At 45.7% G+C, this 13,561-nt stretch overlaps 1 protein-coding gene across 1 annotated transcript; it reads left to right on the forward strand.

Moving 5' to 3' along the window:
* Positions 1–5,640: 5,640 nt before the first annotated feature.
* LOC125542640 (E3 ubiquitin-protein ligase PRT6-like) lies at positions 5,641–11,990 on the forward strand. Its single transcript, XM_048705750.1, has 8 exons — positions 5,641–5,908; positions 6,313–7,371; positions 7,896–9,019; positions 9,097–9,237; positions 9,330–9,573; positions 9,665–10,399; positions 10,691–10,876; positions 11,458–11,990. Exons 1-8 carry the CDS (start codon positions 5,852–5,854, stop codon positions 11,791–11,793), a joined length of 3,882 nt encoding a protein of 1,293 aa, XP_048561707.1. The 5' UTR covers positions 5,641–5,851; the 3' UTR covers positions 11,794–11,990.
* The last annotated feature ends 1,571 nt before the right edge of the window (positions 11,991–13,561 follow it).

The following is a 13,561-nucleotide window of genomic DNA, read 5'->3' on the forward strand; positions in this document are numbered from 1 at the left end:
CTACACGTGCACTGCATCCTGCTCTCACTGAAGCCACTGACAGTACAACTGCTCCACGACCCAAGAAGCGCACTCGTGTTCTCAACGACCGAGAGCTTCTTGTGGCTCTTCATCAGAAACAGGATAGGCATCATGACTGGCTGAAGCATCAGATGCAAGGCCTCTTGGTGGATGTTAATCGCATTCGCAATCTTGCCACCAAGAATGCTTTTGTTGCCCATTAAACCTCTCACCGCACATGGAAAGGGCTAACGCTGATGTGTTCTGAAGATGATCTTCAAGAGGATGGCTTCACTGAGCGATTCAAGTTTGACTCCACACCTCCTCGAAGGGCAGTGCTGCGACGAACTCCATCCCTTGAAGACTCTGAGTTTTCTTCCTCTGCTGCAACTGTGAATGCCAGAGTGATCGAGGATGAAGACGGTGCTACTTCACCGCCACCTCCTTCAGCACGCTTCGACTCTGCTCCAAGCTCTTCAGCACCGCCAAACACCACCAACGACCCTGCTGCTTCACCTACTCCTCATGGGAACGAGTAGATGCTCTATGTCTTCAAACCTTTTTGGTCCTTACTGACAAAAGGGGGAGAAGCATATGAGGTTGATAGTCTTCAAGCGGGTCCATATGGGCGGGTGCTTTATATTTTGCTTCGTGCTTACAACTCTCATTTTGCTACATTTGGTTCTTTGAGTTGTAACACTTAAACTCGATGGTCGTCTGCTACTTATCTGCCACCTTGTGCTGCGATGATAAATTCCGCATGTGCGACGATAAATTCCGCACTTAGATCATTCTGCAGACGTCCATTTTCCATTATGCATGTCATTATCTTCATATACTTTCACATGCATAGTGGATTGTCATGAAGTGGATCTCCACAAGTACAACCTGCCATGTGCATTTGCATTCCAAAAGCAAATTACTTATATGCACATCTTCAGGGGGAGCCCTTGCAACTTATGAAGACAATTCCTTATCCTTTACAATTTCACAGATTATATTCCCCGTTGAAAACTTCAACTAGTTTGTAATCAATCACCAAAAAGGGGGAGATTGTAAGTGCATCTAGTGCCACCCCTAGTTGGTTTTGGAGTATTGACGACAAACCTAGTTGAGGGACTAATGTGTTTGTGAGAATTGCAGGATAACACAGGTAGAAGTCCCTCATTGATTCGGTTTTCCTACCAGAGATGACCCCTAAAAATGTATGAAGACATTGAAGTCAAAGGTGGTATATGAAGATATTCACATTGAAGACTATGACAAGAGAAGATGCCACATGAAGCCTATGGAGCTCGAAGACTTAGATCTTTCGTAGTTCTCTTTCTTCTGTGTTGAGTCATAGGAACCACCGTACTGTTAAGTGGGGTCCAAGAGAACCAGTCAGAATGACTGAAGTGATGCTTAAACAAAACCTATGTCTTCGAGTGAAGACTTTGAGAGCGAATCTTGTCCGGAGTCGGGCAAGTCGGCTTTGCTTGAAGCCCAAGTAAAGTTGCCGTGTGAGTTTGAAATCTGACTGTTGGAACACGTGTCAGTTCCTTAGTGACCCAGGGTCATTTCGGACAAATCAGGTCGGGTTGCCAAGTGGCTATAAATATCCCACCCCCTACAACCATAAACGGTCGGCTGCTCAGATTCAGAGTACGGCTTTTGTCGTTTGAGAGCAACCCACCTCGAAGCCTTTGAGAGAGAATTCCTTGCGAGGATAAAGCCCTAACCACCCAGAGCCAAAGAGAATTAGGCATCACTTAAGTCTTCTTGTCTGTGTGATCTGAAGACTTATTACACTTGAGGACTGTGCATCCTCCAGCCGGTTAGGCGTCGCGTTCTGAGCATCCAAGAGACATTGTGGATTGCCGGTGAACGAAGTCTGTGAAGGTTTGGGAGTCTACCTTGAAGACTTACCAGAGTGATTGGGCGAGGTCTGTGTGACCTTAGCTCAAGGGGAATACGGTGAGGACTGGGTGTCCTGAGCTGCGTGTTCAGGACTGGGTGTCCGGGACTATGTGTCCTAAGGTTTAAATACCTAGCCGCCCTAACCAGACGTACAGTTGTCACAGCAACTGGAATTGGTCCAACAAATCATTGTCTTCAGCGAGTCACTGGTTTCATCTTCCCTTCCCTTTACTTACTGTTACTCCTTGTGAAGTCATTGTATGTTCGCACTATCTTTTGTCTTCACTGAGTGACTGCGTGTTCTGTGTGGCTTCACAATATCTTCCTACCTGATCCTTACTACATTGCTGCTATTAGTCATTGTGCTTTCACTCTATTGAATACTTGACTATGGCTTGCCTAGTGTAGTCTACCTTCCGCTGCAGGGTAATAGGTTTATTTCTATCGTTTGTCTTCATAACTTCCACGTTTTGAAGACTTTCATAAAAATCCCCTATTCACCCCCCCTCTAGTCGATATAACACACTTTCACCTACAATCAGCCACCCTACCCGCCTCATCATCACCACCGAGACTCATCCATAGTACCCCAACTCCACAACAAACTGAAAGCATAAAATTTCCGTCGGACACACTAGCAAAGCTACTTAAACCACTAGAAGGGCAGACTACCTAAACCCACATTGTGACCCATCTTCAAGGAACATGACAACACATTCATGTCGCTAGCTGACTTGGCTACCCTGTGGACCCAAATACACCGACAAGTAGAGAGTATCCTTCATGGTTGGCTACAAGGGCCATTATCATCTCCCATTGCTCTCAATCCAGTGACTCCAACTTAAGGAACCATGCTAAATAGTTGACCACACCCGTGAATGACAGAACGACATACAACTCTAAGTATGGCGACAAGCTTCAAGAAAGAAATGTGGGTTTGCGTCGATCGAAACTCCTACAACTAATCACCGTACACGTATCATCATCACCACTGAGGCTCCTCTAAGGTTTAGCTCCAACTCCACGACAAATGACAAGCATGAAATTGTCCATTGGACACAATGACAAAGCAAACTACCTAAACCACCGGTTAGTCAGACTACCTAAACCCACAACGTGATCCCCCAGGGAGGATCTAGGAGGTTCCATAGCATCGTCTCTAAAAATGCAAATAATTTGTACTATGTCCTTAATACCAATTTTCCAACAACTTAATGCCATTTCAGGACTGATGTTGGAACTATGATGATGCTTAGACCAGATTATGCTACCTATAGGGTAAATTTTCACAAAATTGAATAGTGGTACCCCCATACCTGACATCCTAGGTCGCCATTGTCTTGACCCTGCTCATGGCCATCATCATTGCAAAACAAAAGGACTTTAGGGCCACTTTGGATCATATGAATATGGAAATGATGAAATAGGAAAAATGCAGGAATTGGATATCACATAGCATGAGATCCTAGAGGATTTCAATATACAAGAATCCTACAATAAGTGATTTTGGATGTTGCACACTAAAAACACACGGAAATTGTAGAGATTGAGGAGACAGGGTAGAGAGATAGAGTGAATGTGCATTGAGCTTCTCAAAGCAAAAAGAAAAAGAGGTTTCAGCTCATGTTGGAATTCCCTATGGAGTGGGAGGCATGGTAGTGGATTCCACAAGAATTTAGTATCCCCAATCATGTGATCAAAATGGATTTTGGAAATCCTTAGGATTCAATCATCTAAATTACTACCAAAATCCTACAATCCAGAGGTTTTCTTAATAAAGGCACCTAAAGGGCATCTTAGATCTGATCAATATCAAGGAAAACATAAATCAGTGCAATGGATAGACAACTTTACACAAAAAGATCAGTAAAAATAAAATTCCATTGAAACTTGTACTAGCCTTCTTCTTCCTCCGATTGTATGCCACCCGCTGGAGATTGGAAATTTTAGTGATGCAACGGTAAAGAAAAGGGACATCTGCAAATGCCATTGCCATAGTAGGTTTTGAAGGCGGCAATAGTCGCTCGCCCTTGAGAAGAGATCTAAACATTGCTGAAGCAACATCGGTTGAAGCATCATCCCACGTGATACATGCTTGCAGAAACCGATTTAGAGGATTGGAGAAACCAAACCATACCGCAGAACAACATGGAAGAAGATATCAAAACTAATGGTCAGTCAATAGCTCTCCTTGAAAGACATACCAACTATCAAGATCTAAAGGGAACCAACATATATGTGGACACAAAATCTCACAGGTCCTTCATCGGCATCGGATCTAGCATCGTTGACGTAGGGAGGGACCGGAAAGATCTTATTTCAACCCTCCATCACCGCCACAACCTTGTCGATGTCACCAGGGAAACAAAAACCTAAATTAAAGAAAATGAGATGGTCGGATCCCCACTGAGTGGTGGAGCCAGGATTTAAGAAAACCCCAGGCCAATTTTCTTTTGACGACATGAAAAAACTTTCGCATTTACTACCCAAAATAACCGTGTAAGCGTTCTAATAAAACTTTAGCACTTCTAGATGCTACATTTTTTCAATTAAATTACAGTTCAACAATACATGTAAGACTTCACACAATTTTTTTTTGAATTGAATTTCAGTTCAATGCAGTCCCAGTGTTAAATACGATCTACAAAAAGTTTAGTATTAAATACTTCTGTTATTCAGTATATATGCACTACAAATAGAGTTTTGATCAAAAATTTACCCAGCTAGCAACCGGTAGGACCGCAGGAGCACAACGGCCTCGTCCCAAAGCAGATGACGCTCGGGGCGCAATGGCGGTTGGGCTCGCCGCTCGTGCCCTGGACTATGGAGGCCAGGAGCTCGGTCTCGATGGACGACGGCGGACTTGCAGCAGCACAAGACGACATCGCGGAAGATGGGGGGCAGTGTGGGACGACGTTCACTGATCAGAGGATTGGTAGGACATTTTGGTTGTGGCCGGTGCTGATCCCAGTTCCTGGATGGGCTGAGCCCTCGACTCAAAAATAAAGGACGGGCTGAACCCTGGGCTCATATCAAAATACCGTTTTTAAATATAAGTTTTTTTTAGAAATTTCAATATGAATTATATACGGTCTTTTTAGATATTTCAATATAGACTATATGCGATCATTTTAGAGATTTCGGTATAAACTATATATGAAATAAAATGAGTCCTTATTAAAATCTCTAAAAAGACTTATATTTAGGCCGCGTTCGACACTCCACCGCTCCTTCAAATCCAAAAATCTACGGAGCAGCTGTTAGCTCGCTCCACGGATTATAACTCCAGCTCCGTCCGCTCCAGGAGCAGAGCGGAGTGGAGCGGAGGGCCACCGAACGCGCCCTTAGAAATGAAAAGAGTATATAGTTAATACTCCTTTCATTTCTAAATATCGATGTTTCTATAGATTTCAATGCAGACTACATACAAATGTATATAGATATGTTTTAGAGTGTAGTCAAAATCTCTACACCCCGGCAGGAGCCGTGTGCCCAGCTCCGCCTCTGTCCCCACCTCTTTTGCCGGCAACGAAGCTGCCGGACCAGGAAGAGGAGGGGGCCGAGGCGGCCGCGTGTAGGGAAGTTGAGGCGGCGGCGGCTAGGATTGGGTCAAAAAGTCCTTTTAGTGGCGGCAAAAGAATGTGCAGGAAAGCTAAAAAGAGGAAAAATCTTCTCAAAAGAAAAGCTAAAAAATGGAAAAACTTGGGTAGCAAAGGACTTTTGTTCCGGAGGCGACCGAGTGCGTGGTGGGGAGGATGACCTGGCAGGCTTTGGGAGTACTAGTTTACTTGGCTGGCTCGATCAGCTCCGCTCTACGTGCTCAGTAAGTCAGTCGTCGCCTACACTTGGGGAATTTGTTGGTGTTCCTGTGTGAGCTGCGGGGAGGATACCTGCGGGCTTTGATCCGGCGAGGCGAGGCTGGACCTGCGCCAACCGGCTGCTTCTGCTTGCCATGGCCGGGATCGACGACGGCGGGGCCGCCGCCGCCGCCGCCGCGCAGCTGGTGCAGGTGCGTCTTCCTCGTCTCCTCTGATCGATCTGCCCACCCGTGGCGGCGATTGCCTGCCTTCTGGCTTCTGCTGCATGCCTGTGTGGGATTTGTTCTTAGAATCGCTGGTAGCGCTCGCGATTCGCCTTGGTGGAACTGGAATCGATTTGTGTATCCATAAGTTCATCTAAAAATTAATTACTGTAATAGTACTCTTTTGACCCTTTCCTCTTCCGGACCTGATCACCACCGACAGATTATTATTTTTTTAGCCAAGAACGTTTTTTCTCATTCAGCTTTCGCGATGCTATGATTGGGGATCTACATGATGAAAAGTTGCAACGATTCAGTAGGATATAAGTACCATTTGCAAAAACAAAAAATCTTTTTACTCTGCTAATGTACTGGCACTTGTCCCTCTGCAGAAGCTGATAATATGTGGAGTTCCAGAAGAGCAGCAACATCAAGAAGGCTTGCTCATGTATTTGGAGGAGCGCAAGGATAAGGTTTCCGAGATCACGGCGGCCATCTTGTCAGCAGGCACTGATTTAATGGAGTCATCAAAGAAGGATGAAGACAGCAGCAGCAGCAGCAATGCTTACAGTGAGAGCCTGTTGTGGTTGCAGTGGATGATGTTCCGCAGAAACCCAGATGCAATGCTTCATGACATGGAGCTTAGCTCTGAGGATAACCGTGCTGTCTGCGGGACTGTCTGGGGGCAGAATGGCGTTGCTTACCGCTGCCGGACCTGCGAAAGTGACCCCACATGCGTGATTTGTGTTCCGTGCTTCCAGAATGGTAATCACAAGGATCATGATTACTCCATCCTTGAAACAGGTGGTGGGTGTTGTGATTGTGGGGATGCTACTGCTTGGAAGCCTGAAGGGTTCTGCTCGAGGCATAAGGGGGCCGAACAAATTAAGCCTCTTACCGAGGAGCTTGTGAGTTCCGTAGGGCCTGTGTTGGACGAGCTGTTGCTGTTCTGGAAGGAGAGGATATGCGTGCCTCGTGCAAAGGCTGATGATTATTGCAAGAGGGTTGCCCAAGAGTTGACGGTTTCTGTCGCTGACATGCTGCTTCGCTTCTGCGCATGTAGTGAAAGCCTTCTAAGTTTTGTGTGCCAAAGGATCCATGAGTCCCCTGGTCTCTTGGATGCATTGATGAGGGCAGAGAGGATACTGGACAAGAAAGTTGTGATCAAATTGCATGAGTTGCTTTTGAAGCTTATCGCTGAACCGGCTTTTAAGTATGAGTTTGCCAAAGTTTTCATACAGTACTACCCTGTTGCATTTTCTGAAGTTATTAAAGGGGGCAACGACTATGTGCTGGAGGAGTATCCACTGATACCAGCCTTTTCTGTCCAAATATTTACTGTGCCTGCGCTGACTACAAGGCTTGTGCGCGAGCACAATTTGTTGGGTACTCTCCTTGAATGTTTGACAGCTCTGTTTCTTTCTTGCGTTGGTGAGGATGGTCGTTTACAGGTATGTTTAGCTTCCTCTTTCTGTCGCTCAAAAAGTTTGATGCTTATGCCTTATTATCTAGCCACTATGCACTGATGGGATATTGTTACTTTTCGAGCATAATTGCTATATTCTGTCAAAGCTGCTGGTACAATTCGCGGTGAACATATTTCTCTTACCCGTTAATGGTAACAACAACAGGTAAAAAACAGAGCATAGGCCCTGAATGTGGGCTTGTCATCAAACATTAACACGCCTAGCATCTCTTCGACTATTGACAAGAGAACTCCCAAAAAATAACTATGCACAAGAGACCACAAGATAAATAACATTTCCACGTACTTGGATTTCTGATAAATGTGTGTTCAGTATATATGTTGAAAGATCCCAGGAAGATTTTAGAGTGATAGGCAACTTAGGAAGCATAGTTTGGTTTCTCTTGGGTATTCTGCAGCGATGTATATAACAACTTAATATATTGTGATTTGTACAGAGTAATGTGATTTCATATGGTCACAGAAATATTTCTACTTTGTTATTTGCAGACGAGCAAATGGGTAAATTTGTATGATGCTTCTTTTAGATTATTGGAAGATGCGCGCTATGTCCTGAGACATGAGGAGGTTTCCATGTATGTTGCTTCTGAGAGGCCTGATCTGACAAGTTCATGGGTTAAGCTGTTGTTACTTGTGCAAGGAATGGATCCTCAGAAGAGAGTGACGAGTATTCATGTTGAAGATGAGAATGAGAATCTGTCTGCGCCTTTCGTGCTAGGTCACTATCTTGGGGTCATTCAGAGTCTTTTGATGACGGGAGTATTTTCTTCTCTTGGGCAACAAGAGTCAACAAGTGTTACCATATGCTCCACTACGATAAAAGGCATCGAAAGTGTTGAGAACCGGCGGCTTGCAAAAGTTGGAAGGGTCTCCCAGGAGAACTCGGTATTCAATTTGAGTACCAGAGAGAGTTCTTTGAACAGGGAATTACTGGCCCCTGCTGCCTGTTTAATTCGTCAGTGCTTGAAAGCTATTGGTAGCTGGCTGGAACAGATTGGTGAGGTGAGCGTGAAGGTAAATGAAGGATCCCAACTAGATAATGTTTCAGATTATTATGAAGTGATTGGTCCTCCTATTCAAGAGTCCGACAACATGTTGCTGATAGGTCAAGGGGGGATGCCTCAAGTTGGTAACATCACAGGAAAGGGAAAGATGCAAGAATCTAGCAGTGCACCGGATGTACAGTTGCACACTGAAAATGCCATTGCCGCTACTCTGACTGGTGGCAACCTTCTATATGCTCACCCAGATTCAGGAACTGATGAACAACAAGGTATACTCAGCAAGACAGGCTGGCATCATGTTGTCTCTGATGTCAGTTCACAAGAAACGTCTTTTCATATCCCTTTACACCGTATGCTTTCATTACTATTGCGGGAAGCAATGAAGAAATGTTCCGGAGAGGATGCCAAAACAGAGGAATGTTCGGTTGTGCGGTCCAATGAGTTCTTCTCTCAGGTATTTGGAGGTTGTGAGCCTCATGGGTTTGCTTCAGTTGTGATGGAGCATCCATTAAGAGTTAGAGTGTTTTGCGCACAAGTGCGTGCCGGAATGTGGCGTAAGAATGGTGATGCACCTACACTAAGTGCTGAGTGGTACCGCTCTGTGCAATGGTAATCTCTTGGTGAACTCGAATGATTTTCTATTCAACTTACAGTCCTGAAGTTGTACTGATTACCCGTCTTTCCAGGTTTGAACAGGGCTTGGAGTCGGATTTGTTTCTGCTTCAATGCTGTGGTGCATTATCTTCTCCAGAGTTCTTTGTGAGGACCATTCAAGAAAGATTTGGTCTATCAGATTATACATCTCTGGATCTCACTCAACAGAATGAGTAAGCCCCAAGTTGTTTTATTATGGCGTATCGACTTGTTTTGCCTGAATATTTTTGTTTAAATGTTGAACAATTTTCTTATGCTTTTTCAGGCATGAGCCGGTTCTTATACAAGAAATGCTAACCTTGATTGTGCAACTAGTCAAAGAACGCAGATTTTGTGGGTGTTCCACAGCAGACAACTTGAAGAGAGAATTGATTTATAAATTGGCTGTTGGAGATGCCACCCATAGCCAGATTGTGAGGTCTCTTCCCCGTGACCTTTCGTCAAGCGAACAACTTCAAGATGTTCTAGATTCAGTCGCAGTTTATTCTGATCCATCTGGAAAGAAAAAGGTTTTAATCCTTGAAATTATACTACATGCTTCTGCAACTTGCTTTTTATGTTTGAATGAATACGTGACTAATAAGAAAGATTATATCACAGGGCAAGTATGTGCTTCGCGAAGCATTCTGGAAGGAATTGGACTTGTATCACCCGCGTTGGAGTTCCAGGGAATTACAGGTTGCTAAGGAGAGATATTGCCGTTTTTGCAAAGTTTCTACTCTTGGCGCTCAACTACCTCAATGGACTAATGTTCTTAGTCCTCTGCGGAGTATTTCTAAGATTGCCACCTCCAAAGCTGTCCTTCAAGTTGTTCGTGCTGTTCTCTTTTATGCTGTTTACACTGACGCATCATCAGTATCACGTGCCCCTAACAATGTTCTTGTGACTGGTCTGCACCTGCTTTCGTTGGCACTTGACATATGTGAATCAGAGAGTCAAATTTCGGCGGACCAGTACGGGATGGACATAGTGCAGCATGATGATGAATCGTGGGTTGTTCTGTCATCGGATGAAAAAGAGGCTTTTCCCATATTGACCTACTCTACAGAACTAGTCTCCCCAGAGACTGACAAACTAAAGAAGGATAGCATGCTAACCTTGCTTGTTTCACTGATGCACAAGGAAAAGAATGACAGCACCTTTTCTGGATGCAATATTCCTTCTCTAGTTGAGACCTTGTTAAAGAGATTTGCCAAGTTAAGTAAGCAGTGCATGTCTGCAGTAAGACAACTGGCACCACAAGTACTCCCATCCATTCCAGATCATGCCAGCGCCAAACAGAATTTAGGATCTCCAGATTCGACGGGAAAACACCAATGCGAAGCTGCAATCATGGTAAGAGTTTTAACTTAACAAGTTTACTAGTCTAATTATATTTTCAAGCCATCTTGAATTCCAGTTTCAGTTAAAATTCAAAAACAGGGTCTTTGTTTGGATGTGCTCACAACATAATTTTTTTCTAGGATAGAAACGCTAGGTGTATAGTTTCCTCGATTAGCTATTGAATTTGCGTTTTGGAATTTGTTAATTCATCTACAGTTTGCCCTTCCTACTTGCTTGTTAATTCTGACCTTTTCTCAATACTGGATTATGTGCTAGTTTCTTATCTGAATCTGCATGTCTTAGGCAAAAATGGGAGCAGAGCAGTCAAAACCTGCTGAAAGTATGAAGTCCTCAGGAAATGAATGGCATGACGTTCCAACATTTGAGCCAGATGCGCCCAAATCAACTGCCGTTGAGACGCGGCCAGTTTGCTCTCTGTGCCAGGATTCGGATTCCAAAAGTCCACTCTGCTGTTTGATTCGTCTTCAGGTGATAATCTTCTTGTCTTGACAATGGCTTACTTTATCCAGTGATGCTCTATGGCAATATCAACATGAACTGGTGATTCTCCTTGTGCAGTATTTTGACTACTTAAAGTACCTTTGTCTATCTCATGTTCAATAGCATGCCAATAGGACTAGCTAGAATATATTTTTATGTATTATATGTTGGTGGTATAGTATTCTTGCTTGTTCTATGATACAGAAATCCGAGCTTGCAGCTTTTGTTGAGATGGTAAATCCGTCCATCAGAGGAGGGAAAATCAATTGATTCCTCAGGGTGCTAGGTCTTCTATTTGTCAGGGATACACCATAGAACCTTCCTTTGTTACAGCATGGAAATGACACATTTCATGTTTTCCCAACTGGATACACTTTACTATGCAAGTGATTACTTTGGACTTACAAAAATAGCATATGATGCAAAATCTGTCGGTTTCATAAATGTAGCTTACCAAGTCAACTTTGGGACTCAAAATAGTGCATGTGCAATAAAACATGTACAAGTTGTTCTGCTTGATGGCTCACTGATGCAACTTCTCTCCTACTCTACTAACTGAAACTTTTCAGAGTGCCATGGAAACTATGATGGCAGAGACTGTTGAAGATGGTCAGACACCAAGATCAGTTGCAGAGTTTGCTTCCAAGGTACTCTCCCATGTCAGTTCCACAAGCTCGCTGAAGTTGCCGGCTGTTCAAGTTCTTGAGGATAAACTCGAGGCGGAAAGACGGGGTGCATCTGCACTCCGGGAAGAAATCGGTGCCCTGAAGAAGCAAGCAGAAAGGGTTGATGCGGTCATCGCCAAAACCCAACAGGAGATGAAGGAAGTCAGGAAGAAGCAAGCCGAGACTGACCAGATTCTTCAGCTTCTGTTACGCAGATCTCAGGGTAACCCCACTTCTTAGTCTCTGTTGAGACTGTGGTTCTACTGGGTATATCAGTGTATGTCGAACTTATTTGAACTCGTTGTGTGAACCACTTCGTATCTTGTGTATATCTTGAATAAAACGTGAGTTGAATGCTGGATGTATGTGACATTCAGTATTGGGATGTACTGTACTATTGTATTGGGCTATGCAATGCATGATGCTTCTGATTGCCATTTGGTCGATCGATGTTGCTTTCACGCTCCTGTGTGGAGCTCCCAGCTGATCAGCTGCATGCAGCAAGGCCCCTCCCTCCCAACCCTAGCCACCCCTCCTTCTCACCCCCCTCCCTCTTCCCTTCCTCGCCGTCGCCTGAGGCAGCCGTCGGGCAAGCCCGGGGCGCCAAGGATGGTGGCGGCGGGGCCTCGGTTGCCCTGCCTCTGCGTGGGGAACCTTGGATCTGGAGCAGTGGCTTCATTGGCAAGGCACGGCTGGCTAGCAGCTGTGCGGGCAGTGGATCTGGCGTCCCGCCCGCGCGGGGCGGCAGGATTTGGTGGTTGTTGGTGGCTGGCGACGGCTTTTGCGGTAGCCGGTGCGGGCGATCTGGCGCCTCCCCTCCTCCCTTGTTCGGCGTGCGGGCCAGCCTGGTCGGGCCACGCTTCCTCGGGTCGCCGGTTTTGTACAGGAGGCGCTGGTGGCGGCGGGGATCTATTTCAGACGAAATCCCTGGTCGGCCGGGCCGCGTCGACGGCGACGCCCGAGGGCGCCGTTCCCCTCCTTGGAGGCGTTGGTATGGACTGATCCCCTCACTTCCCCTTCCCCTAAGTCTTTCGGGCGAAAGCCCTAACTTTGTTGGGCGGCGACGGCGCTCACGGCGCCGTTCCCTCCTTGGAGGCATCGGTATGGACTGATCCCCTCACTCCCCCTTCCCCTAGGTCTCCGGGCAAAAGCCCTAACTTTGTTGGGCGGCGACGGCGCTCAAGGACGCCATTCCCTTCTTGAAGCCGCCGCTTTGAAAACCTTGGGGCTGGGTGGCGCTTGTGGGTGGTGGTGTGGCCCTATCCTAGCATGGATACGCGTCCGTTGCTTGGAGATGGACTCGCGTAGGTGGAGGTCGTCATTTGGCGTCATGGTGGCGTCGATGGCGGAGGCACCTGCCAAGGTTGACACCTCAATCTGCTCTAAAGATGGACCAGTGGAAGATGGCGGCGACGACACATGTGAGTGCGTCGGACCGGTTTGTGCCCCGAACCCGGTATGTGGCTCGGTCAGGGCCTCCGCCTTTAGATGTTAGGCTTAGGTGAGAGGTCTGGATATTTGGCCCAGCTTGCACCCCTTCATTATATGGATTGGAGTAACGGCAGATATTGCCAAGACGACGGATTCAGACATATTATTGTACTATTTTATAAGGTCTTCAAGAATAATCAATAAAATAGCCACATATATTTTCTAAATGCATGCAGAGGCCGAAGGTCATCCTTCTTTTCTTAAAAAAAAAGGTTGCACGCAGCAAACACGCATGTGGCCACCATGTGCTGCTGCCTTTATCTTGTTTCCCATCCACTCATCTCCTCCATATAGACTCCTCGTCCTCGTTCTATCCAGACTTCCAGAACCAAGGCAAAATCCCCAATGTGTGCTTCTCATCCTCCATTGCGCCGACGAGGACACCATGACACGACACCGTTGGGATGCCACAGCATACCCCATCGGTGCACAGCTGCTGCAGATCTCCTGAGCGCAGCTCAACTGCAACGCATAGGATGGAGTTCAGTTGTAATGACCTAAAATAAATATGTGCTAC

This window comes from Triticum urartu, chromosome 3, assembly GCF_003073215.2.
Source record: "Triticum urartu cultivar G1812 chromosome 3, Tu2.1, whole genome shotgun sequence".
Classification (NCBI taxonomy): Eukaryota; Viridiplantae; Streptophyta; class Magnoliopsida; order Poales; family Poaceae; genus Triticum; species Triticum urartu.

Excerpts from the sequence above, each read along its gene's own strand:
- LOC125542640 (XM_048705750.1), top strand. The coding sequence starts at position 5,852 with ATGGCCGGGATCGACGACGGCGGGGCCGCCGCCGCCGCCGCCGCGCAG. Across the intron at positions 5,909-6,312 it reads CCGCCGCGCAGCTGGTGCAG|AAGCTGATAATATGTGGAGT; the intron begins GTGCGTCTTCCT and ends GTCCCTCTGCAG. Across the intron at positions 7,372-7,895 it reads GTGAGGATGGTCGTTTACAG|ACGAGCAAATGGGTAAATTT; the intron begins GTATGTTTAGCT and ends TGTTATTTGCAG.